This window comes from Tubulanus polymorphus, chromosome 11 (genome assembly GCF_964204645.1).
Source record: "Tubulanus polymorphus chromosome 11, tnTubPoly1.2, whole genome shotgun sequence".
NCBI lineage: Eukaryota > Metazoa > Nemertea > Palaeonemertea > Tubulaniformes > Tubulanidae > Tubulanus > Tubulanus polymorphus.
Window position 1 is genome coordinate 1,201,456 of NC_134035.1, and position 17,772 is coordinate 1,219,227.

Below are 17,772 nucleotides of genomic sequence, written 5' to 3' on the forward strand. Positions count from 1 at the left end.
GATAAAACCGGATTCCTAACTACGAATAATAACCAAAATCCACTGATTTTCGCACTTTTTGATGCCAAATGATCATTCGAAGAGCAGCCGATGAAGCAGTGGTTCGTCGTGTAGTCCCCGCACTTCACTAGATGAACCAGCAGTTTTCATTGGGAGAGCGTTCCGTTTACCTTGTACACAACCACCCTCTGGGGGTAGTTTGTCTTACCACTAATTAGACATTTACTTATTTTGTTAAATTCCACATTCCAGGCTAAAGAATAAAACCTTGTTCTACCGTGAAATTGCAATGAAACAAATATACCAAAAAAACCAACCCAGCATTTTTCCAATATATTAACCATTTTATTATCAATAATATAATAATAATAATAATAATAATAATAATGATGATAATGATAATCTTCAATAAACAGATTGAGGTACTGTTTTCTTTTAAACAAAGTAACCCAGTTAGGAATACACAGTATATTAGGGTACATCCCTAATACTATAACGATTGGGAATTAATCCAATCTATTGTTGGATTCAAAAATATCAATACATGTATTGTTTATGATACAATTATCATTATCATAATAATAACTTATCATTTTGTCTCGAAATGAAAAATACTTTCAACGAAAAACACCAATAATCTCTATATCTCTCTCACGGTGGGCTACACCTCTATAACAACCAACACTGACTGCAATCAGCTCTGAAGGAGATATAACTTCTTCATCAGGGCCCAATTTCGCAAAAACAAAACCTTATTGTGATTAGTGATAGCTAATGACACTGGCCTTAATTTTCCAAGAACTTTGCGTAAAACTGGGCCCAGGACCAAAGGGCTGATCCAGCCTCTTATCCTGAATACCACTAGACATTAACAAAACATTCACATCCACTCGCAAGACTTAGTCTTTAGCCAAAACGTCGCTCAAATACTCTTCTATTCAAGAATTCTCTTTTCTGGCTAATCTCTTGCGTATATGTAAGACATTATTGCAGGACCAATTAAAGGGGATGTGGGGTTCGTCCCACAGAAAATTCTAGAATATTTCCAGGCATCAATCCTAAGTACTATGAAAATAAATCCGGCGTTTGATGTCGCTCAGTTAGAGTTCAATGAACATTTTCAATTACCGGCAGTTTACTCAGTTAAAAATCCCGAGTTAAGACTCGGCGAAGTTCTCTGCGTAAATAATAGCTAAGCTGATACAGCGTTGTTAATCTTAGATCAAAGATTGACCACTTATCGTCGAAAATATGCTACCTGCACGTAATGCAAGTTCTTTAAGAAAAAGTTCGAAGAAATAATATCACATAAATACCACGGGTCACAGTTTTAAAAGAATAACCAATCGAGTAAAACAAATTATACATAACCTATGTTGTTAAAAGATTACGTAAAAATCTATGGCCGCGCAGTCCAATCCCATTTCGGTTCTACTACGCAATCTAACAACTTACAACTTCATTTCAAAAATACGCTCGGCCTATTTCGTTGTATCGGAAATAGGAAGCTTTGGTGTTAAATTCCCTCAAAAAAAAATATGCATTTCGAAACTGAAGGTACCCTCAACGTATTGTTCGATATGTACAAAATTATATTGTATTAGTATTCGTTTTTTAGTTATCTCTCTATTTCGTAACAGCCTCTAACACATTAGATATGTGTGCGATTTGTTTCACAAGGATATGTGTCCGTCCGTCATCTGTTAAAACCGTTTAATTTTCATTATTCTATACATAGGTGTCTTCAGTTTAATAGATTTTTAAGAAGAAGAGCTTCATACAAACAGCCTGCTCTTCTTCAAAACTGGCCTCTTATTAATTACAACAGGAAATCATTGTTGATATGTTGTTAAAGTAAGGTCCTACTTTTGTATGATTTCAAATAATTGATCATTAATTGAAGCACATTTTCTACGCTGGGGCACTCAAAACGTTCGATGCAAATTAATTCGGTCAAAATAACTGACCGACCGACCTCTCGCAGAATGTTAAAGAATTTTTCAGTAAATCAAATTGCATTTTTGCGTGTTGCATTTTTTTCATATCGAAATAAGACACAATGCACGTTTTTAGAATACGTGTGAATTGAGATATGATTTCTTATCAATAAATACACGTTAACATAACATATTCTGAGCAGCGTTTTTCCATCCTCCTCCGGCAGGGATTCGAACCTGATGGCATTGAGACTGGCCACGGTACGAAACCCTGCCACACTAGACCGAGTGCGCAGCTACACGCGCAGCTTAGATGATGTCATTATGAGCCAATCAGATATCCCGTTTTATTTTAGCCCGGGTTTTCCCATTTAAAGTCCTTCCGTGAAATTTACCTCAGCGATTTTACAACGAGGAATCTGATTGGTGCCGCAAGCTTTCGTGCGGCAAAGCTGCGCATGACGCTGCACACCCGGTCTACTGATGCAGGGGTTCGTGCCGTGACTGAGTGTAGCGATGCCATCAGGTTCGAATCCCTGCCGAGGGAGGATGCGTTTTCCAACCTGGCCTTAAACTGGGGAGACATTATAGTCTACTTCGTCGCAGTTTAGGGGCAGTGATTGATTGATGCAAGTACCATCAAATTTGGAGCTAGTTCCATAGTTCGTCGTTTAGGGCTGAACAAAAATGATACCTTGTTGCTCGTATAATCGGCCAAGTCATTTTTGTAAAATATGATAAAATTTGTAAACAGTTCATTTCTATAGCGGCCGGGTCTGTTATGGTAAAATAAATCACGATTTAAAAAAAAAGTAATGTTTAGGGTAAATAGGCCGGGTCAACTTTTAAGCTCAGCAGAGCGGAGAAACAAGGTATCAACTTTTTTTTAGCCTAGAGTCACTGAGTCAAATTTCAACTCACCAAAACCAGTCTCTCATAGCCTCCAACACCTTATCTTATATATATATATATATATATATATCATTGCTCTTCTTACATACATGCCAATCCATAAGCACTCAGGAATTTCACCAAGGCTTTCATAAGATTTTATGACGTGGGCCACCACAATCATGTCCTTTTGCCCGCCCCCTGAAATTCATCCAGACTTATTTGGATATAAGTAAGCGCCCGAATCTGTTTTATGTTCATATTCAAAATACCCGCGAATTTCAAATAGGGAATTTTGACTTCTTGGGTGTCTAGTCGTGGTTGGAGGAGTAATAGACAGGGCAGATGCGGGCAGCTTGAGAGCTAACAAGTTATGAAGACTTCACCCAGAGAAACTTTTAATTGAAAACCCCAGACATCGATCACACTACATTCGTAGTAGTTTAAAGGGTTGGTTCTGGGCTGCATTGATTTGATACCTGCATCAATGGTAAAGAAACGATTGATTTGAAAAACGCAGCTGGATATAAGATGAAAATATATGACAAATTACACATGATCTTTCCAAACGTTATAATATATCTTACTCTTTATAGTTGTTTGTTTCCAGGATTATAAAGACTTGGAAAATATCTATGTTACAATAGCGTATTTCGCGGTAAAATAAAATATACAGTCATTTTTTGAATTGTTGCGTTTAGAGTAGAATAGTTTGAACATGCGCCTTCAACATTGATACAGCGATAACAGAGAGCTTACGATGACCACACAAAAGGTATTCATATCACCAGATTCCAGATCCACAGTTGCCAGTTATATTATACTCTCCCTAGTCAAAACTGGCTCATTTTCTATGGGGTAGGTGTTGCTACAGTGAAAATAGCACTTGTGGCAAGTGAGGATCCACAAGATACGGCAGTGCCCAGTAGGACATCAACTATTGCGACAATAGAGGATTCCACTTGTGGCAAGTGAGCATCCACCAGGTGCTCTAGTGTGCAGTAGGGCATCAACTATTGCGACAAGAGGATTCCGCTTGTGGCAAGTGAGCATCCACCAGGTGCTCTAGTGTGCAGTAGGACATCAACTATTGCGACAAGAGGATTCCGCTTGTGGCAAGTGAGCATCCACCAGGTGCTCTAGTGTGCGGTAGGGCATCAAGTATTCCACTTCTAGATAAATAGGTGCACTTGAGTGTAATAGAACATCAACTACTGCAGAAATAGAAGATGTCACAACTGATAGTCATGCCACCTGGTGGTACACAAGCATTTACAAGAATCATTTAAAGAGTCAAATATAACTGAAAATTGCGGAAACGGTTCACGGTGTTTTAGTCCACACGCTTCAATTTTTTTTTCCATAATTCGTTCACAATTTCACTATTGAAAATATTTCTTTTAATCTAACTCTTTTCTACGTCGCAAAAATCTCGTCAGAAATCGATCATTTCACGATTATTGACATTTTTATAAAATTCTAGCAGAGTTTAAAAAACCGTCCGCAACGAATAAAACAACAATAATACCCGCTAATTAATCGTCAACTAATTTTCATAAAAACGAATCAAAGTGGAATGTGCATCTGATAAATCAGTGTTGACCACAGCAGCGCCACCTAGTGGCCAACATCTCGTCATTGTTTGCTGGTGCATGCGTGAACCGTACCTTTGGAAAAATCGATCCGAAGAGCATCGATCAGGGGCCGGTTTTATGGCCTCCAGTGGAATGTGGTTTGAAAATCTGTCGGTAATGGGATACCGGCAACACCAGATGGCGCGACAAAACACTGGGTTATTCGTATTGAAAATCAGTTCATTTTCAATGAAATTCGAACTTTACTTTTAGGCTTCCAAATGAGAAAATCATCAAACGACTCATCGGATAGATATAGGATTCCCTTTCTCACTCAGTGGATGGTATTGATTTCACTGAAAATTGATTTACTAAGGGATCACTCATTAATTACGTACGCATAAAATTTGAATTTTTCGACCCCCCTCCCCCTCTGTACGCAAAATCGGCCATTTTTTCGTATACATTAAGCATTACAGTACGCAATTGCACTGACCCCCCCTCCCCTAATGCGTACGTAATAAATGAATGACCCCTAACCAGAAAAGTTGACTCGAATTTAATTGAAATGTAGAAGAAATTGAAGCGCGGTAACCCAGTGCCACTAGCGATCCTGGCGGATTATCGCCGAATCCTCGCTTCCCACAGTAGCCTTGCCGATATCGCATTTCAAGGTTACGAGAGGTCAAAAGAATCCAGGATTCAAATTCCAACCATAAAACCGGCCCCAGCAACGGTAAAACCAAATCTAACCCGGAAGTGTAACAGATCTTAGCCTAATCTGGACATCACTTACTGTCATTAATGTACAATACGATGTTTACATCCGGATTAAGCGGTTTCACGTTCGTTTCAAATTGAATCGACGAAAAATACGTGTGGCGCGAGTGAAACATGGCGATCAATTCATATTTGATTGAATTGCTCTTCAAGATGGATCCGTCTGCTCAGTTCGCCGTCGTCGTGTCGCTGAACCGAGACACGTCCGTGTAGCAACCGTCTAAATCCTCGTACTCGTGCGTGCTCGGGTCCGTGCAGCTACTGCTCATTGTTGTCGTCGTCGTCGGCGACGGATTCGGCGTTTTCACTTTGTAATTACCGACAATCGAGCCGTTCGTCGATTTACTAGTCTTCATTGCCGCGGCGATATCGTCGTTAAACACGAATTCATCGTCGGACGACGAAACGTTTAAATTCAAGTTTTTTTCGTAACTACTCGGAATTACTTCGAGGTAACCGAAATCTGCGTCCGTTGTTGCCATGGCCGCGTTACTGCCACGTTTCGTTTTATGCAAAGCGTCCAATAATTCGGCGCTACTCGTAAATTTCGGTATCGCCGATGACGACTCGACGACGGCGGTCGGGGAATTCCGCGGCGGTAGAGGAAGTTCGCGCCGCGGTACGTCCGGCGATTCCCAACACGCGTGTCTCCGTCTGCGCGGCGGACGCGGAGCCGTCGCCGATTTATCCAACAGTTCGGAATCGGGCGTCGGAGGAGGCGGAGGTAATCCGCAGTCTTCGAATGAAAAACGCTTTTTTTGATCGGCGGCGCCGCTCGGTGTTCTCACCGGCGTAATGCATTTACTATTCGGGAATGTCGTCAAATTACGGAATTCGGAGTCTTGACTGTGGTGGCGCATTTTACGCTCGTCGCCGTCGTTACGGAATGACGACGTACGCGACGTCGCTGGTTTACGCGGTAACGTACAAAACGCCGGCTGATCGACGACGACCCGACCCCTGCGATACGCCGGCGGCGCCTGCGTCGGATGAAGCTTAACGCCGCCTTTCGGAAACAAATAGCCGATCTCGAGGCGTTCCTCGCTGTTGTCGGCGGCGAAGACGTCGTCTTCGAGGTCCAAACGCGGATCCATGAATACGTCGTCGGTATCGTCGGTGAATACCTCGTCGTCGAGGTCGTCGGTGTTTATCGGAAGATAGAAGTTGGAAGACCAGACTCCGGTACGCGGGTAAACTTTATACAAATCTCCGCAGTGATTATACTCATCAGGCAGATTCAAACTACTGAAATAATGAATAGAATAAAATCCTGTATTCGAGTTTAACTAAAGGAACACATAATGACGAGTCGTTTCAACGCATCTACACCACAGTGCGATGTATAAATCTGTGATCCACGAAACTAATACATTGCAGCTCTGTGTGTCGATTTGAATATTCTAATTTTTTATTATCTCTATTGGAAGATGGGGGCACTTGTCATATATTAGTTAACTAATGATACATCGCACCGCGGTGTAGACGCACTATAGCTGTATGCCTGTTACAAATACACTGGGGTGGCATTTCCCGAACTTTTTTAATTATCTCTAATATTTTAGGGCAAGAAATGGCCAGCACTGAAAGAGTTATGGTTATCAAAAGTGTGTGACAATTCAAACTTATTTCCTGGAGTGGAATTCTATCAGGAAAATTGACACAGTTCAGAAGCCTGCCCTGGGAATGTGGAATTTCATAAGAAAACTTTATAGGGCATAGAGTTTTGTCTACAGGATTTAAAATGCTGCCCTGTGATTGTGGAATTTCATCCGAAAACTTTGGTTATTTTATAAGCCTTCATATTTCAAAATCATGCCTGGGCTTTTGATTACTGTGCCTAACACTAAAACAGTGAATGAAATACTTCGATGATAGATACATATTTGACGATAATACCGTACATGTTTAACATACACAAGAAATTGAACGATTTGAAAAACATGCCAAAGAAATCCATCACCGAAGCTTTAAAACTCTGGTCACTTGATCAGTTTTTAATCACTTGATCAGTAACTTGATCAGTTTTTAATCACGCTGGCCAAGGAAGGATGACTAGAGCTTTCCTTAATAAAGGTTAACCAAAATTAAACTAAGCCTACAACAAAGTATCATTTCATATCGCAAAACAAAACATGTGCCGGAAACAAACTAGCGCTGGTATTCATAATCAGTGGATAGTTCTACTTCATGCAATATCAAGTGCATCTAGCACTCAGTGAAACTAGTGACTGATATACAATTGAAACCTGCTTAAATCCGCATCAGTTTAAACCAAAACGTTTATCTAATTCATGCATCATTTACGGTCCCTGTATGCAGTAGAACGAATTGAATATGACTTTCTGATCCGGATTATGCAGGTTTTACTAAATATGTTATTGATGAGATAGAAAATGCACACACGACCTTCAAGCAACACTGCACTTTCAACAGTTTGTAAGCACGACTGCGTGAGTAGTAAGAAAAAGACATTTCAAAGCAATTAGCAACTTAAGTGGTCAAGAAAATGGAGTTTTAAACAAGAAGAGACGTTCGATAATGATTATACTGTAAAAAGTTGAGCGTAGAAATTATTCGAAAATTCAAAAATTCGTAAAAAATATTTGGCAACTTTTGGAAACTAAGATTGGAATTAGTCTGGAAATTTCTAGATTTTTTCATAGAAGTACAGTACCGAGGGTATTCGACACAAAACAACGTTTTTCATGTGTCAGTAAAAACGTCTCAACTTTCTTAAAGTCGGAAAAATATTTATAAAAAAAACATCGACATGCGACCGACACGAGTAACGTTTAGTAAATTTGTTTACCTGTAGCAAACGTGGCGCTGCTCCAAACATTGGAGCAGAAACCGTGGTTACACAATGTCAGTTTCGACCAGGGAAGACCGTAACTTCCATAGGAAGCTTTTGAATTACAAATTATACGTAAAACAATGTATACATTCAAAACATAACATTCTCAAATATTTTTCTCATCATATTCTCATTGCATTGCAGGCCCTCGAACCCTTAAGCCTCGGACCCTTCATCCCCTCAGACATTCAACGCTAAACCAAATTCTTCCAATTTGTTGTTGTCTGCTGCTTCACATGTGTTCGGCACTTCACCCGAGATATTTTCGATTGAAAAGGTACTACGATTTTCTTAATTGTATTCAAATTATTAGTTAATTAACAATGAAACACTAGCTTGGGATCTAGCACGTGTAATTTGACAACACATGTAGCATCAGCAGTCTCTATATTTCACCTGATGAAGACATATGAGCCCGAAAACGTTTGTCTTAATAAACTATCTTAACTCATTAGAAACAATACACCAAAGTTCACCAGCCCTGTATTATGGTCAAGCAATATCATTTGAAACTGTTTAGATCTGAAGCATAAACGAGATTTATATTGTTATCGCTTCTATGGATTTTCTATCAGATATTTCATCAGCACACTTTCGAAAATGGATAATCTACACTTCAAATAATCGTAAATGTCTGAAGGGATGTAGACTCTTGGCGGCGGATTGATACTTGGATACCAGTAATTCATTCTCAATAATAGGTATTTCATACAATATTCTGTGAAACCGTTAGTATATAATAGCATTGTTAGTTTCAGACCGGTGCGCGCTGAGTTAAAGCGAATACTCGCGTCTGCTCACCTATGACGCGTGCCGCCGTTTTCGACGCGTACGTTGCCGTTTTGACACGCGTTGTTGTTTTTTTCGTGGTCGCGATACTCCGTCGTCGTGTAGCAATGAAGGTCGTTGTTCATTTTCGACGGACTATGATTGTTGACGTTGTTCGTTCTGCTCGTCTGCGTCGCCGTTAAACTCAAGTGACCGGTGAATCGCCGTCTGCTGAAACAATAGCGCACGTTGTTACCGTTAGTTACATTTCTGGCAAGAATTATACAATAGAAAATCTAATGGTGTTCGGGCCTTCTCATTTATCAGGGGGACGCCACTTTTATTTGCTTTGCTTCCCCCCTGACTATTCCCGGAGATGCACATTGTTTTCCCTGACTCGATCTGCTAAGAATCCAATCAATTAACACAGTTAACACAGTCAAATACATAAGACGGAAACTGTTTGATTTCACACGCGATCTAGCAATCTCGACAAATTTCTCTTGACTTTTAGCTTTTTTACCGTGACTATTCCCTGACTTTTTAAAGAAAAAGAAAATTCCCTGGACCCTGTTCCACAGTTATGAGTTAAGATTTGACTCAGAGTTAACTCTTTGAAAATGAACTTATTTCAACTCAGAGTTAACATTAACTCTAGACTGTGGAACTGGGTCCTGATTTTCAGATAAGCGGCGCCACCCCGTATTTTTGTAATTTACACTGACCTGCATATAAATATAAGGGAAAGCACCATCAGCATGATAATTACTATAGATCCGACTGCGATAGCTATCCATATGGCATCTGTAATATCAAATCAATCACAAATCAAAACGTAAAATATTCCAGTAATTCAGACAGAAAAACATGCTGCAATAAACACGACTTACTCGATAAACCTTTCGATGCCTGATTTTCACGGGTCAACGCTTGTCTATAGTTACAGGTAATATCTACAACAAACAAAACCAATCATTGGATATACGTAGATTCATTCAGAACTTTCCACAATTTCCAAATTTTCAAATCTAAATTTACAGAACTATACACAGCCATTTCTATAGTTATCGGTTAAGATATGACTCCAGGACCCAGTTCCACAGTTGTGAATCAAGATTTTACTCAGAGTTACATCATTGAAAACGATCTGATTTTAAGAGTAAACTCAACTCAAACCGGAACTCAAAAACTGGAACCGGATCCAGAGGGTTAAAACATCAGAAATTAACTAATCTTTAGACTAGAGTCAAACTGTTGAACTGATTCTCGGGCCAAGTTGCACATTTTGTGACTTAACTCCAAAAGATGTTTTAAATGTTTTTATACATTTCTCAAGTTGTTAGATCGGCTATAGAACTAAGTTGGTATTAGAATGTCCCCATGGTTTATACTACTACGTACTGTTTAATGGCAACGATCCGTCTTTACACTGACACACTGATCTATGTATATCACAGTAAGATTCATTGATCGGACAATGTTGATCTGATAAACATCCCATCTTTGGGTAACAAACACGGCCATCACCTGAAATCATTCATATATATATATATATATATACCAGTGAACTAGGGGTCCAGGAACACCATACCCACTCAAGCAGTTAGACAAATTAAATTATTTCACATGGAATACAACAAACTATACGTTAAAACAAAAAGATTACCCTGAAGTTCTACTTTTAGTTGACTTGCTTATCCCCCAAACTTTTCCCTGACATGGAAGTTGATTCCCTGGTTTTTAGGTTTTTTTTTTTTTAACAAAATTCCCTGACTATTCCATGACTTTTTGAAAGAAAAGAAAATTCCCTGACTTTCCCAGTAAGTAGACACCCTGCCATTATATGCAGTATCATCAATCTGGGCAACTGATCGCAATCCCGAGTTTTTTCCATTTTATTCCCGGCATATTCATGAAGTGATATGTTGCCTTAATGCGTACATACCTTCAAAGCCTTGATTACACTGGCATTTACCATAGTGACACTCGGCCTCGCGGGAGCATTCATTGTTACAATTCCAGTTTCCATCTGGACGACGGCTCCTGCTACAACCACCCGTTACACGTGCGCCACCTATATTTCATTGAAGAAATTTCGGCTTGTCATAAGTTGTTAGATTGGCTATAGAACCAAAATTAGCTTAGACTGGTTTACAGTTGGTAAATAAGTAATGGAATCTAGATGAGCTTAGACGGGTCTTAAGATTTTAAGATTGGCTTGTAGAATCAAAATGAGCTAAGACTGATATTAACTAAGATGGTAGATTAGTTATGAGACCAAGTTGAGCTCAGACTGGACATAAATCTAAGTCTTGGCTGCACACAAGAAATGAAAGCAACGCGGTTTATGATTTTTATGTTATACCTTGCGTTACGCAATAAATCTCTCTTTCTCCCGGTACGATCCAACCGTCAATAATCCACTGGAATGATGGACATAACATATCCACATCGTGACAACTCCTGAAAATCGAATAATAATAAACGAATCACGCGAAATGTTGAGCAAAAAATCAGCGCAGATTCCTAATGTAAGCGATGATTCAATACGTACTTGAATTCTTTTAACGCACTCGGACACGCGAGTCCTCCGCGTTCAGCAGGTTTAATGATCGACCTCGTTCGGATTTTGATGCCGGTGCCGTCTGCGTTGGAGCAGTCACGATAACACGGTCCGAACGGACTCCATTCCGTTACCTGTTCGCGCGATACGAAAATATACACGTTATACAAGAAATGAAGTGATTTGTTTGGAAACGCGAGTGATTATTAGTCGACGAGATATGTATTTACCATGCAGTCATGCGGACAAGGACTTCCGCAAGGTTGAGTCGTTCTCAGGTCTAATTTCGATAAATCTATTGATGCTAAATTGCCTTTGCTACCTATAAACATCGAATAAACACCTATAATGACAGTCACATACAGATAGTCCGAACATATGGAAAACCGAAGCTCTCTCGACCTCCGCTACCTCTAACAGCACGCACCAGATGGCGCTCCAGTTAAATGAGTTATGCGTCGCGAAAATCAGTTTATTGAGAATTTATTTTTTATGAAATTTGAACTAGATTTGATTTCATCAGGATGGCCATTTTCCACCCATTAACAAATTCCCTCATGAGTTTTAATATAAAATTCCCTGAATAAATCTGAGAAATTTCCAGCAATTCATTCATTTTTCTACTATGAATCATGTACTGATAAAGAAGTGTGGCCAAAAGCATTGTCAGAGTTTTCCAGGTTTTTTTTACAAAATTATCAAATTCCCTGCAGTTTTCCCCGATTCTTTCAAGACTTTTCCGATTCCCTGAGTTTTCCGGGTCAGTGGTTATCATCCTGCGAATGATTTCAATACGTAAACTTATATCATCTCCATACCTTTAATTAAACAATGAATGTTTTGTACGGCTACACCGTCGCTACGACGACACTGAACGACGCGATGTCGCTCGCCGAAGCCGCACCCGTCTCCTTCGACGTTACACGAACTCCACGGACCTCGATACCACGAGTACGTATATAATACACACGGCTCTAAACCGCACGTCGTTGTCTGCAAAAACAAAGAAGAATTACGCATTAGATATCGATGGAAGAAGTCAAAGAGCACAGGATACAAGCAAGGGGCTGCAGTTGCTTAAACGTTTGTTAAAGATAACCAGTGGATAAATACCATAGCAACTATGAACTTTCAATTGTCACCATGTCAACTATCCACTGGTTAGCTTTAACCAACTTTTGAGCAACTGCAGCCCCTGTACTACAGTGGAACCAGGAGCTGATCCAGGGGCAGACTTTGACAGCAGCACATAGAAATGAAAACGGTAACAGGGGTCTGGAAAATTTAGAAATTCCAGTGTATTGTCATACAATTTCCAATGGCCACTTCTATTCGACTTGCTTTTCCCTCCGGCTATTTCCTGACATGCATGTTGTTTTCCCTGACTTGATCTGCTAAGTATCCGATCAATTAACACAGTCAAATACGTAAGACTTCGATGGAAACTGATTTTACACGCGATCTCAACATTCTCAATTTCTCTGACTATTCCCTGACATGCACGTTGTTTTCCCCTAACTGCTAACAATCCAATCAATGAACACAGTCAAATACGTAAGACATAGATGGAAACTGTTTGATGATATGTGCAATCTAGTAATCTCAACAAATTTCCCTGACTTTTCCCTGATTCCTAGGTAAGTGGCGCCTGTTTTACACTCACCTGTTCGAGTATTTCCGAACCGGGACACGCGCGTCCGCGTTTGTTCGGATTGCGCGTGATCGATCGACGCCGCGTTTTGAATTTCGTCGGTCCACATCCCGAGCACGTCGTCCAACGCGTGTACCGTCCGACGCGGCAATCGACGGCACACGGCGTGTGGCACGACTCGCGCACCGTAATACTGCTTGTGTTACAAAAATATAGAGGCATGAAAATACCGGCTTCGCGTACGCACTGTACCGGGCGCATTCTCTGACCTACGTAGTAGAAAAAAATTAATATCAAAATAAAACTTCGAAACCTTCAGAAACTGATTCCAGGGTCTGGTTTCGTGAAAAATTTCAGCTTAAAACGGTTTGAATTGTAGACATCGACGAAAACACGAAAAAAATTGAGTTTGACATATTCAATTTTTGCAATTTTTTACATTTTTCATAGCAACCCCTGTGATTCCGTAGTAACTTGTCCATGAACTTCAGGAGCCACGTACCTCGTCCGCAGTCGTTGTTGCGATTAAACTGACAACTGCTCCAATCACCGACGACGACCTTGTAGCGATAACACGGACATTCCTCGGACTCGACGAGCGGACCGCACGCGTAACCACCGGGCATCGGCTCGCGTATCGTCTTTCTCGTACGCATGCGGCGACCGATCTTGTCGTTGCCGCGTTCTGTGCACTGGCATTGTCCGAATTCGGACCACGGTGACTGTATACAATTACCTACAGATATAATTAATATGTTTTTCTTCAACACGGATAATTCCATTTCAATATCTTTAAAGACAAGTCAAAGCTAAAGTCTATCATCCATTTGTACATCACCATGCGGTGTAGACCCACTGAACGGGTTAAAGAACTCTAGCAAAAAGATGCCAAGAAATTGTTTTCATTATGGAGCTTGAATTACTGAGTATACTTTCTATCATTTTGTCTATCAAGTGATATTATGTTAAAGTGTATAACATAGCTATATAACACTGAATTATGGTATGGAATATGCTTCCATGGATTCTATTCTCTAAGATTTCTCATACCTATCTTCTAAGCCGTGCAGCGATCTCAGAAATACTTTCAGACTACAGATATTTGCTTACTAGGCCTACCAGTTATCTCTAAACTCTAACAGTGTTGAGCAATTGAAAACTTACAATTATCATTCGTAACAATAACTACATATTGACGAAACTTGTCTGTAAGGATAATTACAAATAAAAGCGAAATAGAAATCACATCCCTCGATAGATGGTAAAGTTTCCTTCCAACAGAGAAGAAGCATTATCATTAAGCATACAAAATAGCGAAACAGTGAAGCTTTAGGATTATAAAGCGCAAAAAAATCACTATTTAATGATCAAACAAAGTGCGTTAGACAGAACAACAAAACCAAAGAACAGTAAACAGTTAGAAGTATCAGTTTATAGTAGAGACTGTTATTAGCTGAATAGATGAATAGTGGCAGAACTCAACAAACATTTCATAAAATTATACATTCGGCACGGATCTGAGTCTAAAACAGAAACAGAACGCTAGGTCCTGATTTTTCCTGAGTTTAAGCCATAGTCATAAAAAAAGAAATAGTAAAAGAAATCTTTATTTTCATTAGATTTTAGATTCTATTTACATTAATTCCATGGATTTCTAATCTAAAATCTAACGAAAATGATTTGATAGTTCTTGTGTTTCTACCACACATTCACCGAGCTACTATCGAGTACATGTACGTTATAAAGCGCCATCTACGTTAAACTACACTAACAACACTTCACAGCTTACCGCGATGGTTCGTAGTTCTGTCGTTAGGTAACGATGCCTCGATTGTGGCGGGGAGAGGAGGATTGTTGTCGTTGTTGTTGTTGTTACCTTTGCAGACGACATTACACGATCGTTCGGTCGCGAGTCGCGGCATTCTCTGCTCGCACAACGACTCGTCGCCGGCCGGACACGTCACTCGACGTCTTTGAACTCCGTCGCCGCATGTCAGTCCGAACTTCACTTTACAAATATCCCACTGAAATGAAACATCAGAGAAAAGAAATTTAATTCGGAGGATAACAAACAGAGATTCTGTAAATTTGTATAAAACCACACATTTTAGAATATTCGGGTCTCTAGGTCTCTTCATTGTAACTACACCATAGTGCAGTGTATTAATTAATCAGTGAGTTACTAATACTCAGCACCACGGCGCATCGATTTAAGTATCAATTGGTTATAATCTCTATTGAAATGTGGCAGCACCTGTCAAACATAGTGAAATGTAAGTAGCTAAAGATAAATTGTGGTGCAGACAATAAACTGTAGCGGTTTTCCCATCATAAAACACTCAGGGATGATATTTTCTCGAAAATTTTCAATTTACCGCCAGCATCTTAGGGTATGAATTAGTCAGCAATGAAAGGGCTAACAGTTACTCAGTATATCATTGAGCATTGATGTTATTTTTAAATTCGATAAGTAAATAGCACCGAATTTTTACGACGGCGTGGATACTTACATCCGTGGTTCTCCACAGGAAATTCTCGCACGGAATATCTTCGCAGTGCCGCGTATCAACGATCGGTCCACACGGTCGACCGCCGTTCTCTACTGGTATTATCACTAAACGAGTACGTTTTTGTAGACCTGGAAAAATGAAGAATACACCGAGACTTTCAATTGGATCATTGTACACAAGTCGGGCAGCTCTGACCAACAGCCAGAAATATGGGTAAAGAGCTAATTTTTGTTACAAAGATTGCACGAGCTTCATACTATGGCATAGTCACACCATGCCATCAGGTTTAAGGATAAACAACTAAACAACTAAAATGAGTTTTAAACGTTTTTGAAAAGTTTCATGAAACTATGCCAAGGGGTTTGGAAAAAATTCTTATCAACTATAAGACCATCAAACATTGGGCCTATATAACATTGTTCCTTCATAGCTGCTGCAATGGTAGATATCTATTTACCTTGGCCACATTTAGCTGAACAACTTTCCCATTGCGACCACGGCGATAGCTGACAATCGCCGGGACACGGTACGTGACAAGTACGTCGTCTGATCGGCATCGGTAACGTCTGCTGACAGTGGATACTTTGAGTGTATTCGGCGCCATCTATAACGCATGATACGGGTCGTGCCTGAACACCCATACCGCACGTAGAATGACCTGAAACACAATTCATAATTCAGTACAATCTTTACGTGCAAATTATGCGAGAAACTGGTAGAAGCATATGTGGGAAAAGAAACATGGTAGTTAATGTTCACTGCCACCTTGATTCACGCGGTGCTGCCCCCAGTTACAACTACAAGATGTCTCATAGTTGGCACTAGAGCTATTACATTATTACATAGTCAGCCATTGTGTTCAAATATTAACCAATGCGCATTGAAAATGAATCAGAGTTTGTTCACGTCGCCAGCCAATCAGGAACGGTTTCATTCCAACTGCCAGATTGCAAACATCTAACAGTGATTAAAGAAGGATCAGCTATGAGATATCACGTAGAGGCAATGGTGGCCGAACCAGTATGAAAAATATATGAAAGTATGGAAGATATCTCGTAGGTCGCAGGGAGAATGTGTTTATGGCATGGTCTGGTTACAGATACTGCATGACTTTTGGATAATCTTATAATGATATGGTGACAAATCTTGATAAAACTAAATAATAGGCTTTAAAAAAACCCATTTTTGGACTTAATTCTCAACGAAGCGTCGAACCACAAGAATGTTAACGCTGGATCTATTACGAGTGAGCGCCTACCGTCGTTAAGCATACAGCTGCCCCACGTTCCTGTCTGCCATGAATACACCGGACACGGTTCAACACCGCACTCTAAACGCTCGGTCAGGTCCGTTCGTTTGATGTGCGGACATTGTACTGTAGCGTTGATTCTCGAATCTGTAAAACCGAACGATAGATATATATCAGCGCGGCGTCTTTTATTTGACTTGCTTTATCACTGACGATTCCCAGACATGCACATTGTTTTTTCTCTGACCTCATCAGCCAAAAATCCGATCAATTAAAACAGTCAAATATGTAGAACATAGACGGAAACTGTTTGATTTTACACGCGATCTAGCAATCTCAACAAATTTCCCTGACTATTCCCTGACATGCTCATTGCTTTTCCTCACTTGATCTGCTAAGAATCCGATCAATTAACACAAATATGAAAGACATAGGTGGAAAGTGATTTTCCGTGCCATCTAGCAATCACAAATTTACCTGACTTTTCTCGATGTTGAGCTGTTTTAGGCCATTCCCTCCCGGACATCTTTAAAGAAAAGATAATTCCCGAGAATTGTCGCCACTTACCTAAATTGACGAGCGAACGCGTTCGAATCATGAATCCTGGCGAATCGCCACAACTCTGCGAACAGGGACCGAAGTCGGACCACGGCGACAATACGCAGTCTCCGGCGCACGGTTTGAAACATCGTCTCTGATTATCGGGAGGAGCTCCGGCCAGTTTCAAACAGTTCGCTAGAAATAGAAATCATCGATGTCGTGCTTATGACTTGTTCAGTAGAACATCAAAGTCATTCAAGGGTAAGTTCGTAATATAGGGCCAGCAGAAGCAAGTTGTCCATAATGTGAGCTCTTTGAGACCATAGCTATCCTGCATTATATTTCAAAGGGATATAAGCAGAAGTGTTGGTATAATCTTAAGCTATCCTCAACAACATTTCAATTAGGGATAGAAGCAGGTAAAGTACGAGTTTTGGAAAAACCTCAAAAAATAT

The 17,772-nt window shown here is 40.1% G+C and overlaps 1 protein-coding gene across 1 annotated transcript in view; it reads right to left on the reverse strand.

The window, feature by feature from the left end:
* Positions 1 to 401: 401 nt before the first annotated feature.
* LOC141912876 (thrombospondin type-1 domain-containing protein 7B-like) overlaps positions 402 to 17,772 on the reverse strand; it is a 75,635-nt gene continuing 58,264 nt past the window's right edge. The window contains exons 11-27 of the mRNA XM_074804296.1: positions 17,345 to 17,512; positions 16,787 to 16,924; positions 15,986 to 16,186; positions 15,529 to 15,656; positions 14,808 to 15,042; positions 13,521 to 13,754; positions 13,031 to 13,287; positions 12,186 to 12,360; positions 11,598 to 11,689; positions 11,359 to 11,501; positions 11,170 to 11,267; positions 10,750 to 10,878; positions 10,206 to 10,331; positions 9,695 to 9,757; positions 9,530 to 9,608; positions 8,838 to 9,035; positions 402 to 6,427 (exon numbers count right to left, since the gene is read on the reverse strand). Of these exons, the coding sequence (XP_074660397.1) occupies positions 5,350 to 6,427; positions 8,838 to 9,035; positions 9,530 to 9,608; positions 9,695 to 9,757; positions 10,206 to 10,331; positions 10,750 to 10,878; positions 11,170 to 11,267; positions 11,359 to 11,501; positions 11,598 to 11,689; positions 12,186 to 12,360; positions 13,031 to 13,287; positions 13,521 to 13,754; positions 14,808 to 15,042; positions 15,529 to 15,656; positions 15,986 to 16,186; positions 16,787 to 16,924; positions 17,345 to 17,512 (3,542 nt within the window). The 3' untranslated portion in view covers positions 402 to 5,349. The remainder of the gene's footprint in view (positions 6,428 to 8,837; positions 9,036 to 9,529; positions 9,609 to 9,694; positions 9,758 to 10,205; positions 10,332 to 10,749; positions 10,879 to 11,169; positions 11,268 to 11,358; positions 11,502 to 11,597; positions 11,690 to 12,185; positions 12,361 to 13,030; positions 13,288 to 13,520; positions 13,755 to 14,807; positions 15,043 to 15,528; positions 15,657 to 15,985; positions 16,187 to 16,786; positions 16,925 to 17,344; positions 17,513 to 17,772) is intronic.